Here is a 17,972-nt window from a genome sequence, read left to right as displayed (position 1 = left end):
TCCTGCCTTTGGGCTCCGTGGGGTTGGGGGAGTTTCTGACACTGACCCTTCAAGGCTTCCTAGGCAGGGGTCTGTGTGGGGGTGAGGTGTCCCAGCCCCCTTCTGTCCCGTGGGGCTCCAGGAACTGTGGCCTGTGGGCTTGTGAAACGAATGGCTTTCCCCAAAGGAGATCCTCTCTGCAGAACACTTGACCATTTCCCTGCAGTGTCCTGCCTGGCTGTGAGCTTGACACCAGGCACAGCTGTCTCACAGCATCTGTGTGATACCTGAGACACCCATAAAGGAGCCCCAGAGGTGCTAGGACTGTGGACATGGTCTTTAAAAAGCAGCTGTAGGTGGGCGTCCTGGTTTTGGCTGGGATAGAGTTAATTTTCTTCCTAGTAGCTAATATAATGCTGTGTTTTGCATTTAGGATGAGAATAATGTTGATAGCACACTGATGTTTTAGTGGTTGCTAAGTAATGTTTACACCAGTCGAGGACTTTTCAGCTTCCCCTGCTCTGCCAGGTGCCCAAGAAGCTGGGAGGGGGCACAGCCAGGATAGTCGATCGAAACTGGCCAAGGGCTATTCCATACCATATGACATCATGCACAGTATATAAAGTGGGGGGAGTTGGCCGGGGGGTAGCGGACGCTGCTCAGGGACTGGCTGGGCATCGGTCGGTGGGTGGTGAGCATTTGCATCACTTCTTTTTTTCCTGGGTTTTATTCCTATATCTCTCTTTTGTTGTTTCCCTTTTCGTTACATTTTATTTTTATTATAGTATTATTATATTATTTTTTCTTTTTCCCACTTATTAAACTGTTCTTATCTCAACCCACAAGTTTTCTTAATTTTGCTCTTCCAATTTTCTCTCCCATCCCACCGGGGCGGTGGGGAGAGGGGGGGGAGCAAGCGGCTGTGTGGTGCTGAGTTGCTGACTTAAGTGAAACCACGACAGTGGGCAGCTGAAAGGTGCCCTGCGTGTCCCCTAGAAGGGGAGTGTTGAGGCCACTGTCAGGTGCCGTGTGAAAGAGGAAGAAGTTTGGAGATCTGAGCTTTAAGTCTGGACTCCTCTACTCTCAGCAGGGTGCATTTTCTTTTAAGGGGAAGATACAACTGCGATCATCCTACAACTCAAGCACACTTGAGCGCAGGGCAGCTGGGAACAAGACCGGTAGATAGACCAGCTCCCCACAGCCTGCACTGAGTGACAGTGAACCCTTTGCTACTCAGGTCTCACGATAGAAATGCTGAGGATTTCTGACTTTGAAGATGATTTCCCAGGTAGGACTGGAGTATCTACAAGAATATAAAGAAAATGATAAAATGAAAGATTCTTGGTTTGTTCCTTGAAAAGTCTGTCCTAACTTCTCACTCCTTTTCCCTTCTTCAACAGTGTCCCATGCCCAGAGGCAGCAAATGTCCAACGGCAGCTCCATCACCCAGTTCCTCCTCCTGGCATTTGCAGACATGCGGGAGCTGCAGCTCTTGCACTTCTGGCTCTTCCTGGGCATCTACCTGGCTGCCCTCCTGGGCAACGGCCTCACCATCACTGCCGTAGCCTGCGACCACCACCTCCACACCCCCATGTACTTCTTCCTCCTCAACCTCTCCCTCCTTGACCTGGGCTGCATCTCCACCACTGTCCCCAAATCCATGGCCAATTCCCTGTGGGACACCAGGGACATCTCCTATGCAGGATGTGCTGCCCAGGTCTTTTTCTTCATCTTCTTGATGTCAGCAGAGTTTTATCTGCTCACCATCATGGCCTATGACCGCTATGTTGCCATCTGCAAACCCCTGCACTACGGGACCCTCCTGGGCAGCAGAGCTTGTGTCCACATGGCAGCAGCTGCCTGGGGCAGTTGTTTCTTCTATGCTGTGCTGCACACGGCCAATACATTTTCCATACCCCTCTGCCAAGGCAATGCCCTGGACCAGTTCTTCTGTGAAATCCCCCAGATCCTCAAGCTCTCCTGTGCATGTTCCTACCTCAGAGAGGCTAGGCTTCTTGTCACCAGTTTTGTCCTTGTTCTTGGGTGTTTTATTTTCATTGTGCTGTCCTATGTGCAGATCTTCAGGGCTGTGCTGAGGATCCCCTCTGAGCAGGGACGGCACAAAGCCTTTTCCACATGCATCCCTCACCTGGCCGTGGTCTCCCTGCTTGTCAGTACCAGCATGGTTGCCTACCTGAGGCCCCCCTCCATCTCCTCCCCATCCCTGGATCTGGTGGTGGCTGTTCTGTACTCGGTGGTGCCTCCAGCAGTGAACCCCCTCATCTACAGCATGAGGAACCAGGAGCTCAAGGATGCCCTGAGGAAACTATTTCAATGGTTTCACCTTCAGCAACAGTAAGCTGCCCATCTCTCCTCAGTGGTTAATTCCAGTTTTTCCCATGATGATCATGGTCATAAAGGCATATTTGATACATCTCTCATCTCCAGAAGCATAGCCTGGCAATGCCTACCTTTGGGAAATGTGTCAGAGCTGGCTTCCTGAGGACCATCTCTGTAATAAATGGTGTGTCCCCATGGCAGCTCCTGAAGGCTGGGCTCTTCTTTTTGCTGAAGTCACGACTAGGCTCCATTAACTGCACTCACCATGGTCTGTTGCTGAGCTTGGTTCTCAGTGGGCTCACAGGGAGAGGGCACTGGGAGACATTTTGGGGAATGAGGGCTGGACTCAGCTCTCGTTTGCATGTGCCCCCTGCTGCTCGACATGGTGAATGGGCTCCAAGTTCCCTGCCCAGGGGTCTCCCGCATACAGCAGAGCTGAATGGTACCTGCCTATCTTTCTGGAGGGGAAACTGGAGTCCCCAGGACAGAAGAGGTCATCTACAGGGAAATGATGTGCCTGGGGGTGGCCATCCCAAAAGAAGGGACCATCCAAGGTGGAGTCACCCAAAGTCAAAGCACTATATTTAATTATCCACAAGCAAACGAGGGCTCTGCCATACCAGGGGAGGCCATGGGGGCACAGCCAGACTGGAAGAACTAGACTGGAGGGTGATTCACATCTCCTGCAGCCAAAGCCCAAGCATGGTTCATTGTGCACACCGGAAAACATCCCAATCCACGAGACATGCTCTGAGCTCCTTCCACAGCTTTAGATCCCTGGCAAGGAGCTCAGTGGCAGTGCCCAGTCCAGCTGGACCTGACCAGCACAGCCAGTGTGGAGTCACTGCATGGTCCCACAGCCCACTTGCTCTGCAGAGCATCACTGCCAGCTTGGGGCCCTGTGAGGAGCACAGGGAGGGGGCTGGGAGCACCAGGCCAGATTGAGTTGCACAGCCAGAAGTCCTTGCTGTCTCAGTGCCCCACCAGGCCTGGGAACTGGCTGGAGGAGGACTGGTGTCCACTGCTTGCCATCTCTTAGTGCCATCGTTCCCCCGAAGGCTGGAATGGAGGGGGAGGCTGGGACCCTGTGTCAGGGCTTGCATTGAAAGAAGTGTGGACCCAGAAGCCACATAATTTTGCTGTTGTTGTTCAATCCCTGTGCCCATCACATGTCCTTGAGACAACCTTCCCCACCCTGTACCCCAAAAGCTACCCCAAGACAAAGCTGCTCTGCCAGTGTCCAGCTGTGACCACAGGAAGGACAAGACCTCTCCTGGGTCCTCTGCAGGGCTCAGCATACAGAGGAGAACTTGGGAAACTGTAGACCATCCCCATGCCCATGGAGGCCCTCAAGAAGAGTCCTTCAGGCCAAATATCCAGCCTGGCTTGTTGCTGCATGAACAGCCAGGAGAAACTGCCCCAGAAACATCATTCCGGACCCCATTTCCTTGTACCAGCGCCAGCCTGCAGCCATGCAGAGCTCTCCCCCTTGTCACTGCAGTGGTTCCAGGGACCCAAGAGACACCTGGGGGGGAGATGTTTGGTGGGCAGTTCCAACCCAGTGCTCCCAGCAGCTCCTCTGCAGCCAGAGCAGCTCTCCATGTTCAGAACAGGACTCAATGCTGCTCATGGGCTCGGGGGTCTCTTGGGTGCTGCAGCCACTGGCACTGCCTGCTGGCAGCTCCCAGACTGAGGGCCGAGCTTTGGTGCCCTGCAACGCAGCTCCTACTGGTCTTTGCACCACTGGTCACAACCATGTAAGCCTGGTTCTTTGGTCAGCTCTCAGTCCACCTCATTTTCCCCTTATCTAACCGATACTTCATCAGTGCATCCAGGAGGATGCTAGAGGAGACAGGCTGACAGCTCCCAAAATCCTCCTTCTTGCCCTTTTTTGAGACAGGAGTGACACTGGCTTCCTTCCAGTCCTGAGGAACCCCTCCCAGTAACCATTACCTTTAAGAGAGAATGGAGAGTGGCCTTGCAGTGACATCGGCCAGCTCCCTCAGCACTTGTGGGTGCATCCCCTCAGTTCCCATAGGCTCAGGTATGTTCAGTTTGTTTAAATGTTCCCTAACCTGAGACTCCTGCAGCAAGGCTAAGTCTCCCTTACTCCAGATTTCCCACTGCTCTCAGGGCCCTGTGGTGCCTGAAGGCCGGTCCTAGCAGGAACGACTGAGGTGAGGAAGACATTGACTATCTGGGGCTTTTCCATATCCTGGACCATATACCATGTACATTTTCCTTAGTCTTCCTTTTGCTCTTTATGTAGGTGTAGAAACTGTTTTTGCCAGATTCAGCTGGAGTTGGGCTTTGGCTTTCTTAACCCCATCTCACCATGCTTGGGAAGTTATTATCTATGTCCTCCAGAAGCTTGGTGGTTGAATTCCAAGACCAGGAGGCCCAGGTTGTGAGAACATGAGGCTTCTTCCAGTGGCCTGAAGAAGGGCTCATCTCCTTCTTCCTGATCAAGCAGTCAACAACAGACACCCACTGAAAGGTCACCCAGGTTGGTCTGCTTGCTAATCCTCACCCACGAGCTCTCGACAGGCTCATCATCTATCCCAGGGCAGATCTCCAGGCTTTCCCACTGCAATTTCATTTAACTGATATGAGGAGACTTATCATCCTCATGGTATTGGTAATCTCCTCTCTCTCTTTATTAGCCGTCATGTCCTTTCATTCCTATTGCTGTGATCATGTTAGAGGCACCACAAGTTAGGTGAGCCATCTGCACACCCACATTAACCTCTGAGACAATGGAGCTTCACTCCAAATGGACCTCGAGAAACTCTGGGCTTTGACCAACAGAAACCTCAAGAAGTTTTCCAAAGAGAAGAGATCTTCTCCTTCTGATCTTCTGATGTCATGCCTCAGGGGGCAGAACCAAACTGTTGTACTGCTTTTTGGCTAGGATGGAATTAATTCTCATCCTAGTAGCCCGTATACTGCTGTGGTTTCAATTTGTGACCAAAACAGTGCTGGTAACACAGCGATGTTTTAGTTACTGCTGAACGGTGCTTGCACAGCATCAAGGCCTTTTCTGCTTCTCATGCTGCTCCACCAGCAAGTAGGCTGGGGGGGCACAAGAAGTTGGGAGGGGACAGAGCTGACCCCAACTGACCAAAGGGATATTCCATACCATAGGATGTCAGGAGTGAGTGAGCGGCTGTGTGGGACTGAGCTGTCTGCCAGGGTTAAACCACAACACCCATCCATCAAGGCAGGCTCAGACATGACAGGATGAGGAGCAACCTCAAGCAGAAGGGTTTGGGCATTACTAGGAATGCCATAGCAGGCAGTGGTGCTACACAGGAATATGGCCATGAGCACACTGGGCTGCACTGGGAGGAGTGTGGCCACCTAGGCAAGGGGAGGTATTGTCCATCTTGACTCAACACTGGTGTGGCCACATCTGCAGTAGTGTGCCCCAGTGTGGGGCTCCCCATTCTGGAGGAAGGGGGAGGAACTGTTATGTGGCCAGAGAAAGTCTGCCACGATAGGCTTAGGGGTCATGTGTGGAGAGGCTGAGAGACCTGGGCTTCTTTAGCCTGGTGAAGTGGAGGCTGAGGGAATAATAGTAGTAGCTCGGGGACAGCTTGAAAATTGCTTTCAGAGATGATGGCACTTGTTTTGGTAGTGGGAAAGAGCATGAGGAAGGAAAAGCACCAGAAGCTGCAGCTTTGGAGGTCCAGAGTGCACCCCAGAGTGCACCTCACAGAAAGAGCTGTCATTCTGAATGTAGTGCTGTGGTGCAAACCATCACCCAGAGGGAGACTGGATCAGCCCATGGCTTTGTGTTTCAAGGAAGAGCTGGCGAGGATGGAGAGACAGCAGCACAGGTAGGGACATACTGGTGTGAGAAGAAGGTGGGGGAGCACGCTGGGTGTCTGCAGCCCGCAGGGAAACAGGCAGAGGCATGGGACAGTGTAGGAAGGCGTGTGGTGCAGATGGCCAAGGGCGCTGGCAAGGCTGAAAGGCCCTGACAGAACCGAGGTCTTTGTCCCCTTGGCTATGGCTGATGTCCCTGCCACAAAGGCCTAAGAGGAGACACATCGTCCTCATGGTAATGGGTTCTCATTGCCTCCTCGCACCAACCCCGAGGAGCCTGGGAGGTGTCGTACCGTTGTCCTTCACTTGGCATTGCACTCCCCACATCCCAAGGAAGAGCCCTGAGTCACACCGGAGGGACTGGATCTCCCTTCCCAGGGGCTGGGGGTCAGGGCACGGCCATCCTCCTTCATCCAACAAGCCAAGGGTTTTCTCAGCATCAGCATTGCCTGCACTTTGCCTTTGCCTGCCTGTCATCATGGCCTCCAATTACCTGCTCTAACGAGTCCCTTGGGAGGCTTTGTCACTAATGGCCCTCAGAGGGGCCCATTAGTGCTTCCAGGTACTTTGGGCTTTGCTTCTGACTTTGACTTCTTGAGAGGTTTCTTCAGTCTCCTCTGAGTACCTGATGTTCATGGACTCAGCACCAAACACGCCATGGGGCTCATTAAAACACAGAAAGCCCTAGTGAGCCATGTCTCTTCCCATAACTTTCTTCAAGTCCTCAAGACTTGTACAACTAATTGGAGAGGCTTCAGTTATGATGACGATTCACTTAATGATGAAGATTTTAAGGAAGATTTCATAAAGGAGGGTTTTTTTTAAAGGGTATTTTCTATCCTGTTTCAGTTTACAGAAGAAGTGATAGCAGCATTCTACAATGGATATTGATCCAGAGGGTCTTCTGAAGACACCTGCACAGGCAGGAGAAGCAGTCCCTTGAGGTCTGACACTGTATGGACAACCTTGCTCCTCACCTCCCCAACCTCAGCAGTTCCCTCATCAGCCACCTGGGACTTGCATCACTTTTCCTCACATCAGACTTCTCCACTGAGGGCTGCAGCTGGATGGTACAGCTCCTTTGCACCAGCTCCCGCCTGCTTTCCTTAGAGAACTGGCTGCACACAGGCACAGAAAGCTTTCTCTTCATTGCCAGGAAACAAAAATTAAACACGATATAATTTAATAAACTTTAAAACTGTCTCCTCAGCTGTATGCCAAGTCTAAGCAGCATCTAACATGGTCCACCTTTCACAAGGGATTGCCGTACAAGAACAGTTTGAGACAGAGACATAAGAAAGGAGAGATATAAACACAATTAAGGTGTTGACCTAAGAGTTAATTAGACTTCTGAAAGATGGGGTAAGTTTCTAAATGCCTGAAGCTCAGAGCAGAAACCAGACAGTTGACAGGCATCTGAAGTACCAAAGAGCAAGTGGAGGAGGAAACCTGAGAGCAATGGGAAGGGCATATGTCCACATAGCCTACGGAAAAGATGTCCTTAGGCATGGCCATTGAAATCAGGAGAGGTGGAAACACCTGAATGATGAGGCAGATAAAATAATAGACAGAGGAGTGGAAATACATTTACAGGGGAAGATCAATAGTTCTTCTCCTGCCATTAGCACACTCCCAGGAAATTCCCATTCTGTCATGGTGGGAAAACATTGCCATTTCTTGAAAGTACTCATATGATTCTGTTGATGAAAATGTGGTTGAATATTTTTTTAAATGTTAAAAAAAAGAATTGTTCACCTTTCCCAGCAGCCATCAGTTGTCGGACCATAAAGAGGCAGTGCCACTTTTAGGGGCCCCAGTGTCCCTGAGGTGCTGGCCTGGCATTGGCGTCTATCAGAGAGGACCTGTGGCAGAGCAGAGCACCTTGCAAGCTGCAGGTGGAGGCTGGGCAGGGCTTCCCGGGGCATCTCCACTGGCACCAGGTGTCTGTGTCCCTGTACCTGAAGGCATTTGTGTCCTACATCCATTCCCAGTTCTGGACAACACTTTCCATTTCAAATCAAGGAAATCCACCCCCCAAAGACTGAAAATAAGCTGAAATGTGTGATGACACATTCCTTTGCTTTGGCTCTTTCTCTTCAGTTCTCCTTAATTTCATTTCCATTGACGTTAACTGACATCTGACAGGCATTACAACAAGATCATTTTGAGTCTTGCACAGAGCCGCTTGCCCCCAAACCCTTCCCTGCCCAGGACTCCTCAGTCTTTGCCCAGAGCAAGTCACACTGAGGTGTCGACCTCTCTTCACTGCTTGAGATGTTGGTTTAGATTGTCACTTACACCACAGGAGCATTCAGGCCCCATAAACTTCTGCTCTGCTCCAGTTAGAAACAGGGCCCAACATCATCATAGGATCACAAGAGAACTGAGGTTGGAAGGGACCTCAGGAAGTCTGCAGTGCAACCTGTCAGAACCAGGGTCAGACCAAGTTGTTCAAGGCTTGATTCACTCCAAGTTGGAAAACCCCCAAGGACAGAGACTGCACAACCTCTCTGGGTGACCTGTTCCAGCATTTGCCTGAGCTCATGGGGAAAAAAGTTTTGCTTATGCCCTGGCTAAACCTCTCCTCGTCACCTTGCTCGCATTCTCTTTTGTCCTCCCACCATGCGCCATGGTGAAGAGCCTGGCTCTGTATTCACCATGACCTCCTCACAGGTACTGGCAGGCTGGGGTGAGGCCCCCGCGACCTTCCCTTCTCTGGGCTGGACAAGCCCAGCTCCCTCAGCCTCTCCTCACAGGCAAAGTGCTCCAGAATCTGGCTGTCCTGAGGACCCTTTGCTAAACCCTCTCCAGCTTGCCAATATTTTCCTGAATTGGGGATCTAGATTCTGGAGTATTCCAGAGAAACCCTTTACTCAACATTCTTGCCATGCTCCTGGTCATACAGCCCAGGACCCTGCTGGCCTCCCTTGCTGCCAGGGCACACGGCTGCCTCCTGTCCAGCTCCCTGCCCACCAAGACCTTTCCCACAGGGCTGCTCCCAGCCAGGCAGCCCCCAGCCTGTGCCATCACCACGCTGAGTCCCCTGCAGGGGCAGAAACTGCCATTTGTCCTTCTGGGGTTTCATGAGGTCCCTGCCAATACGTGCTCTCCTCCTCCTTGAACCCCTTCATTGAGCAGAGAGGCCTGGGAGACCTTTTCAGTAAAGACTCAGGCACAGAAGGCATTGAGTGCCTCAGCCCCAGCATCAGTGTCTGCTGTTATTAAATCACCCTCCTCAGTCAGCAGCAGCCCTGCATTTCCCTTGTTCAGCCTTGGTCTCTAACACAGCCATTAAAGCTCTTCTTTTCACTCTTGACTTTTCATGCAGGCATCAACTCCAGGTGACCTTTGCCTTTCCCAAACTCATACCTGCACAGCACAAGCAATGTACATAAATTCCTTGTCTGTACCTGTCCTTGCTGTCACCTCCTGTCATCTCCTTCATGGCCCCTGTCTGAGCCCTGTCCTGGGACGTCCCAGCCCCACTGCCCCACACATGGTCCCACAGCCCCACTGTGCAGGCACAGCACAGGACAGGGTGCATTCAGGGTGGGGAACGGTCCCTCTGACATGATGCCCACAGCAGTCCTTGGGGCTTTGTCACCCCATGGCCTTCCTCTTAGGCAGCCTCTCCAAGCTCCAGCAGAGGCCATGTCAGCTGTGGGGCTTCACAGACAGCCATGCTCCAGGGCCTGCCAGGGTCTGGGCCAGGAGAGAGACCGGGCAGGGCTGGGCATTCCCCTGATACAGGCACTGAGCCCAGCAGGAGGATGGAGATGACCTCGCAGCAAAACTCACCCATAAACCTGGGCTGAGCAGCCAGTGCTGGAAATGGCTGGTGAGAGAGGCTGGGGGGTGATGACTGCCCTGGGTCACCTTCCTGGTCTGTCTATGCCACCAAGGGCAGGGACCAGACCCCTCTCGCCTGTGCTTTCATGTCCTGGATCCATTCCACGAGCCCAGGCTATACCATAAACCCAATGGAGGGTGTCCCCAGTCTGCATGGGCACACAGCTCAGATAACTTTGGCATTTTCTGGGCACTTTCCAGCCCAGCCCAGCCCCTCCTCGGATCTCCCCATCTCCCCTGCCCTCTCCCCACCACAGCACAGCACAGCACAGCAGCCCAGGCTGGGCTGGCCCCATGGCAGTGCCCACCGCAGGGTGCTACAGAGCTCTGAGCACCCACAGTACAGCCCCAGCCCCTCTGAAGGGCACAGCAGCTCTCGGGGGGCAGAGGAGGGTCAGCCTCCCCATCAGCCCCAGGGCTGCAGCATGAGGAGACAGAGGCCAGTGTGTCCCTGTGTCCCCTGCTCTTGACCCCAGGAGATCCCTGTTGCCAACTGCTGGCAGCCCCTCTGTGCCAGGCCGTCTCCCCAGCACAAGGCTCCTGCCCTGGGACTCCTCTGGCTGCTCCTGCTGCCCCAGTGACAGAGCAGCCAGGCCTTCTTCCCTAATACATAACCCTTTGCCCTCCTCCCCTCAGCCCATGGAGAACCCAAGCAAAGCAGCGTGGCCTCATGGGGGCAATTTCTTCATTTTATTCCTGATCTCAACTCTGGAAGAAGAGCTCAACCTCCAGACAGCAGCACAGAGGAAACCCCCTTGTATTACAGAGATATGGCATGGGAGGCCAGCTGTGCCATCGTGCCAGACACATGTGCAAAGACCTCTGGGTCAGACAGAGTGGGTTCATGCCTCTGGAGAAGCAGAAGGGATGCAGATGTTCCTGGGCAAATATGATCATCACAGATAAAATACACAAACAGAGGAGGTTCCCCACATATATTGGAAATCACTTGTGAAGTGACATGTGAAGAGCTTAGCGCTGCTTAAAGACTACGGATTGAATGAGCTTCTTCAGTGCATCCTTGAGCTCCTGGTTCCTCATGCTGTAGATGAGGGGGTTCACTGCTGGAGGAACCACTGAGTACAGAACTGCCATCACCAGATCCAGGGATGGGGAGGAGATGGAGGGGGGCTTCAGGTAGGCAAATAGGTCAGTACTGAGAAACAGGGAGACCACAGCCAGGTGAGGGAGGCACGTGGAAAAGGCTTTGTGCCGTCCCTGCTCAGAGGGGATCCTCAGCACAGCCCTGAAGATCTGCACATAGGACAGCACAATGAAAACAAAACACCCCAATGCTAAACAAACACAAAACAAAATAAGTCCAAATTCCCTGAGGTAGGAGTGTGAGCAGGAGAGCTTGAGGACCTGGGGGATTTCACAGAAGAACTGGTCCAGGGCATTGCCTTGGCAGAGGGGTATGGAAAATGTATTGGCCATGTGCAGCACAGCATTGAGAAACCCACTGCCCCAGGCAGCTGCTGCCATTTTCAGACAAGGTCTGCTGCCCAGGAGAGCCCCATAATGCAGAGGTTTGCAGATGGCCAGGTAACGATCGTATGCCATTACTGTGAGGAGAGAATACTCTGCTGTGATAAAGAAGAGGAAGAAAAAGAGTTGTGCAGCACATCCTGCATAGGATATGGTCCTGGTATTCCACAGGGAATTGGCCATGGATTTGGGGACAGTGGTGGAGATGGAGCCCAGGTCAATGAGGCAGAGGTTGAGGAGGAAGAAGTACATGGGGGTGTGGAGGCGGTGGTCACAGGCTACAGCGGTGATGATGAGGCCGTTGCCCAGGAGGGCAGCCAGGTAGATGCCCAGGAAGAGCCAGAAGTGCAAGAGCTGCAGTTCCTGCGTGTCTGCAAATGCCAGGAGGAGGAACTGGGTGATGGAGCTGCTGTTGGACATCTGCTGCCTCTGGGTGTGGAGCACTGAACAAGGAGGAAAGGACAGTGACAAGTTAGGGGAGTCTTCTCTGAGGGAAACCAAAGCCATTTCCATACTACGCACTCCCTGCCCCTTCTCCATTTGTAGGACATCTTCATTCAGCTCTGTGGCTGGAGCTCTGGGTGGTGCTGGCTGAGTGTGCCAGGAGGAGCAGGGCCTCTGCCCGCTGGCTGCCATGGAGTCAGCTCTGCTCTGTGCTGTCGATTCATGGGAATGGTGTGGGCAGTCCTGGTGGTTGAATTTGTCAGATAAAACAGCTCCCAATGCAAAAGGGCTTGTCAGTACCTGCACTCCCATTGCTAAGAAACCACAATCGCAAAAGCGTTTGAGAGAAAGAGGGTTTTTCACTGCTCTCTCCCATCTCAGCTGGAGGTTTTCTGGGATTTCAGAAACCCTCATCATTTCTGCTGCACTCAGGGAGAGCAAAGGGAGCCCTGCGAGGCCAGAGGATTGCCTGTGGGTTAGTGCAGAGTGAGGGGAGCTGCTCTGTCCCTCTGTCTTGTTCCCAGCTGCCCTCTGCTTGTCCCTTTCTGAGACAGAGGGTAATCACACTCACATGTTAACCTGAAAAGACACCAGGCACTGCTGAGAGCAGAGAAATCCACTGCCGAGCACTACGTGTCTCACCCTTTCTCAAGGTCTCAGCACCGCACTTGTAGCCAAGGACACACAGGGTCATTTCGCCAACCCAGCAGCATTTCCTCCGTCATAGCATCTCTGTGCTTCTCCATGGGGCATTCAGGTAACGCCAAGATGCTATAGGACAGATTTCCATCCTGGAGGGCAGCGCAGTGCTTGGAAGGACACCCCAAGGAGATAGCCAAGGGTCCTAATGATGCTATCTCAGTAAGGGAGAGTCAGCTCATTTGCAAGGGAATGACACAGACTGCATTGCCCACAGCCCCACAGCTTAGAGGAGAGCTTGGACACTTCATTCCCATGGACTCACCTGCATGGCAGGAATCACAAGAGCAGTGGCAGTGCCTGACTCGGCTGCTGCAGCTCCCATCCCCAGAGAGCCTGACAGCAAGAACAAGATGACAATCACAATAACACAGACTGGTGAAGAAACAAGGAGAAATGCAGTGATGGTCTAGCTGAGAGAGGCAAGTGGAGAGGCAGCCGGGCACTCAGGACAGCGTTACGCTCACCCAGCTGTGCACAACACTTCCCAGACACTCACATTACTGGGCAGTTGGTCTCAGCCCTGTGCTCTGCAGAGGGACATGGACACGGACACGTGGCTGGAGAGCTGCAGCACGGCTCTGCTGGAGCTCTGGCTGCAGAGGAGGTGGTTCACGCCTTGGACCCCACAGCCCTGAGGGCAGAGGCTTTGCTGGCTGGGACAGGAGGCGAGGGGGCTTGCTCAGGGGAAGGGCTCTGCATTGGAGGGCATCATAGGGAGATTTCTGAATTCTCCCTCCCACCACATTTCTGGTTTTCAATTCCTCTCATTTCCTGATCATATCTCTGCTGCCTGGAGATTTTCCTCCTGGGAGGTGTTTCCCTGTCCCATGTCTTTCCCTGTCAGTGCTCACAGATCCCATCCCAACCTCTGTGCACTCCCCCTGGCCCTACAGAAACCTGCCTGTTTGCAGGGCACTGGCTGCATGCATGGTCCTGTTTGCAGGTGGAAAAGGGCAGGGAAGAAACACCCTGATGGGTCCAGCAGAGGTGAAGCTGGTGCTGTCCATAGGCAGAGGAGTGGCTGAAGGCACTCTAGGAGGTTTGTGGCAGACCTGCTGATCACTCAGAGTTACAGCTCAGGAGTCTCGGTGACTTCTTCAAACTTGAGAGATCCCTTTTTCCACCTCCCCGTGCCCCCCAAATAGGAAATGAAAAACACAAATTCAGGAAAGCTCCTTATCTTTAACGTAGTCCCTGCATTGACCTTCCCCTTGAAAAGTCCCCTCAGAAATGCCCTGGGGGTGATCTGGAGCTGTGAGCAGCCCTGACCAACGCAGCACCCTCTTGACAGCAGAAGGACCCTCTCCTGCCAGCAGTTGCTTCTTCCACCCACAGCTTCTCCCCGCACTGCTGCTGGCAGCTCCCCAGGTAAGCTGAGAGCTGACCCTGGCAGGAGACAAAGGTCCTGCCCCAGCACACAGCCCCTGGGGTGCAGGGGCCCTGCTCTCAAGGACAGCCCTGGGCACCCCTGGGTGCACCCCCAGCTTCACACTCTGCAGCCATCCCCGGGTGAAGGCAGCCGACATGCCCCGTCCCTCTGATGGTGCAGCAGGGAAGCCCTGCTCCAAAGCCAGTCATTTTCTCTGCACTGGGGAAACTGTGAGAGCCCTCCTGGCAGATCCCGTAGGCTGTGGGATGTGCCAGCTTTAGGAGATCTTTCCAGGAGCTGCAGGTGCATTGCCCTGCAGGCAGAGACTTACCACGTAGAGGGCTGTGAAGATTATTCTGCAAGTGAGCTCTCCTCTGTCCTCCCACTCCCATCTGCCTTTAACCTCTCTCTTACCTCCCTCACCCCCCTCGCTGCCTGCAGGCAGTGCCCTCAGCCCTGCTGCCCTTTGCAGAGGAGCTGCTCCTGGGCAGAGCTGTCTCTCTGCAGCGCTGCCCGCTTGCCAGGAGCTCCCTCCATGCCAGGAGCCCAGCCCAGCTCAGCAGCAGAGGACCAGCCCAAGGCAGCACTTTCTCTGCCCCCTCTGGGCTCCCTCCAGGTGTCCCTGGGGCTGCAGGGGAACCTGCTGGGAAACAGGCTGAAGGCAGCACTCATGTTCCCTACCTCACCTGCGGAGAGACACTTCCTTTCAGCAGTAGCATTTCTCCTCTCAGAGACAAAGTTCCATCTAAATATCACCTTTTTTGGTCTTATTGTTAGACAGCACTCTCAGACAGTGGCAGGCAGGGATCTCCCTTACCCCTGCTGAGGGAAGGGATTCAGCTGAGTCCATGGAGCATCTCATCCTGCGTTTCCATTCCTAGTATTTGAAGGAGACTCAGCTCCCTCCCATGCCTGCCACAAACCCACAGGAGGTGGGATTCCTCTGGCCTCTGTCCAGGAGTGCACAACATAGGCACCTGCATGGGAGCTCCTTCTCTCAGCTCCCTTGCTAATTAATGCAGATGGAGGGCAGCAGTGAGGTGTTCAGATGCAAATACCTGGTGACAGGTGAGTTGCCAGTGGTGGTCCAAGATACCTGCAGGCAACTGCAAGCTCTAATGGAGAAGTTCATAGAGACCGGGCAACATCTTGGGGATCATACATGAGCCTGGTAGGAAATTCCTTTGGCCAAGTGAAATGACAGCTGCCCCCCAAATAAAGGCCAAAAGAACCTTTTCCCACTCAGTATGTTCATGGCAGTTTATAGAAGTATTCATATGAACGACTGCAGTCATGTCCCATAGGGAGAGCAGGACCCGGCACTGAGCCTTGTTGAACCTCATACAATTGACCTCAGCCCATCGACCCAGCCTGTCCAGATCCCTCTGCAGAGCCTTCCTGCCCTCAGGCAGATCAACGCTCCTGCACAACTTGGTGTTGTCTGCAAACTTACTGAGGGTGCACTCAATGCCCTCATCCAGATCGTTGATAAAGATATTAAAGAGAACTGGCCCCAGTACTGAGCCCTGGGGAACACCACCTGTGACCGGCCCCCAACTAGATTTAACTCCAGTCACCACAACTCTTTGGGCCCGGCCATCCCGCCAGGTTGTTTTCCCAGAGAAGCTCATGCTCATCCAAGCCATTAGCAGCCAGTTTCTGCAGGAGAATGCTGTGGGAAACATGGTCAAAGGCAGACAACATGTACAGCCTTTCCCTGATCCGCTAAGTGCATCACCTTTTTGTAGAAGGAGATCAAGTTACTTGTGTACAAGTCTATTTGTACTTTACAATTAAAAATAAATTGTATCCCCTCCCAGGTAGAAGCAAGTTTTCTGTTCTCCTCCTCCTGCAGCGGCACCATAAAGAACATATCTTTTACATCTCCTACCACCATCTGGGGGTGAGTGGCAGCTTGGAAGGTGGCAGTTAATGTAGCCATGTGCGGGACGGCAGCTGTAGGAGGAGGGGTGTTTACATTTGACTTTCTGTAGTCTATAGTTAGGCACCATCTCCCATCTGCTTTTTAACTGGTCACACTGGGGAATTATATGGGGAGAGCGTTTGGGAGATAAGGTGTCTTTTTTCTAGGTCAGCTGTGACCTCCACAATACCCATCCCAGCAGCGGCAGAGAGAGGAGAGTGAGGCACATGGGTTATTGTTGAGTCAGGCAGCGTGGGGGCAGCTCACAGCAGTGAACTCTGCCAGTTCACTGACACCCATGGGGAGCTGCTCATTTTCACTCCGCTAACCAAGGACACTCCCGGCAGCCACAAGACCAAACACCACTGTCCAGTCCTTTCCAAACTCGTCCTTGTCATACCTCAAAGCCCAAACCATTTTCCTTCCCTGAAACTACTGCTAACTGGTGCCTTGATATCCTTTTCTCCCCTGGCAATCACCAGTTTACTTTAGCTATGGGGCACATTTCACTTTGGCCTGTAAATCCTGTTATTTAACCCTTTCTTGGGCATGCTTAACATTAGTTCTTTGGGAATCCAAACTTGAAATTATTAACATTTTATCTCCCGTGTCAATTGAAAATCTGACTAGTAATCTTTGACAGCCCACTGGGACATAGATAAGAGAGCCGTCTGTGTTATCCCATTGATGAGCTTCCATCAGGGGGTTCATGAGATCGGGGCAAGTGTCTGGGGTTCTGGGGAGCCTGTCTTACTTGCCGGAGTAAGTAATTACTTACTCTGCTGTCTGCATCAGCTTGGGATTGTCCTGCTGGTGTCGGTTCATCCCTCCCCATTTCTTGACGATGATTTACAGTGCTGTGCACTAAGTCTGCCCAGGTTGGGATGGGTCAAAGCTGGGCTTGTCTGCCCTGACCCTCCGGAGCGTGATGTTGTATGTTTTGTCTTATTTCATCCCTCTTTGCAATGAGGTACGATTGTCAGGCAGCAGGGGCTCCCCTTAGCAGGGGTCTCATGGCTGGGGGGTCTACACGGGCAGAGAGAGGGTAATTACCATGTGGACCCCTGTCGTTCACAGCCTGCAGGCAGGCTGCTTTTGTAACGGCAGTAGAAAGCTCACTTCATGATCGTATTGGCATAGCAGTGGCTGCCCTCTATCCCAAGGCTCTGTGCCCCTGCCCAATAAGCTACTCAGCGTGTAATGGAGTGTGGCTCAGCGTTAGAGGCTGCTCCCTCGTTCAAGAACACTCCTGGTCCCCCAAAGCCATCCGCTTTGCCTTGCTCTAACATCATATGCTCTCCTCCGGTTAAGGAGGCACACCACAGATATTCAGTCTCGCTCTCGCCAGGCTTCTGCCCATATTTTTCATGCAGATTGGCCAGTTGAAGGGGGTCCCATGGAATGGTCCTTGTGGTATTTCTCTGGTTGCCCCAGCAAGAGGCAACGAGCACAGCAAGAGGCCTGTTTTGGGAGCAGCTCCTTGGCTGTATTCCTGACACCAGCTTTGGAAGAGGCACCCGGTCCTCTGGCCCTGTCCTGAGGAGCGCCTTTGGTGACGGTGGTGCTGGCAGGGAAGACAGCTCTGACACAGTGGCTCACATGGCCTGCTCCTCCTGCAGCCAAGGCATGCCACTGTGGAGGCAACAGGACTGTCACAAGTTACATGAGACCTTAGGGCTTACACAAATGCAAGGGCACAGCAGGACGGGGGAAGTGAGGAGACATCAGCACGGAAAAGACCCGGTCCTGCTGTTGTCCATGACCACAGAAGATACAAAAGGTGGGAGCGGAGGAAAATAATTTTCTGCTGTTTTCTTTATTGTGTTTATCAAATGGAGCCTGGCTCCTATTTATAAGAGGTTTTGGGTCAAAATTAAAAAAAAAAAAAGCAGGAGGGCCATAATAGTATTCCATAAAGTGAAATTATATCATCAAAGCTATAAACAAAAGAAGAAGGAAAGTAAGAAAGAAAAAAACAAACCAAACCAAAGCACAAAGTTTTGGCATTTCCTGAGATACCCTGGGAGTGCTATGAAGATGATGGGCACC

General features: G+C 52.7%; 2 protein-coding genes across 2 annotated transcripts; one reads left to right on the top strand and one right to left on the bottom strand.

Moving 5' to 3' along the window:
* Positions 1 to 1,402: 1,402 nt before the first annotated feature.
* LOC142403915 (olfactory receptor 14C36-like) lies at positions 1,403 to 2,338 on the top strand. The gene has a single exon (XM_075490217.1). The coding sequence runs from the start codon at positions 1,403 to 1,405 to the stop codon at positions 2,336 to 2,338; it is 936 nt and encodes a 311-aa protein (XP_075346332.1).
* An 8,630-nt stretch (positions 2,339 to 10,968) lies between these two features.
* On the bottom strand, positions 10,969 to 11,904 carry LOC142403939 (olfactory receptor 14J1-like). Its single transcript, XM_075490244.1, has one exon. It carries the CDS (start codon positions 11,902 to 11,904, stop codon positions 10,969 to 10,971), a length of 936 nt encoding a protein of 311 aa, XP_075346359.1.
* Between the last annotated feature and the right edge of the window lie 6,068 nt (positions 11,905 to 17,972).

This window comes from Mycteria americana, unplaced genomic scaffold, assembly GCF_035582795.1.
Source record: "Mycteria americana isolate JAX WOST 10 ecotype Jacksonville Zoo and Gardens unplaced genomic scaffold, USCA_MyAme_1.0 Scaffold_46, whole genome shotgun sequence".
NCBI classification, from domain to species: domain Eukaryota; kingdom Metazoa; phylum Chordata; class Aves; order Ciconiiformes; family Ciconiidae; genus Mycteria; species Mycteria americana.
This window is presented reverse-complemented; position numbering and strand designations above follow the sequence as displayed.

Bases quoted from the DNA above. Each gene is read 5' to 3' on its own strand.
- LOC142403915 (XM_075490217.1), top strand. From the start codon at position 1,403: ATGTCCAACGGCAGCTCCATCACCCAGTTCCTCCTCCTGGCATTTGCA.
- LOC142403939 (XM_075490244.1), bottom strand. From the start codon at position 11,904: ATGTCCAACAGCAGCTCCATCACCCAGTTCCTCCTCCTGGCATTTGCA.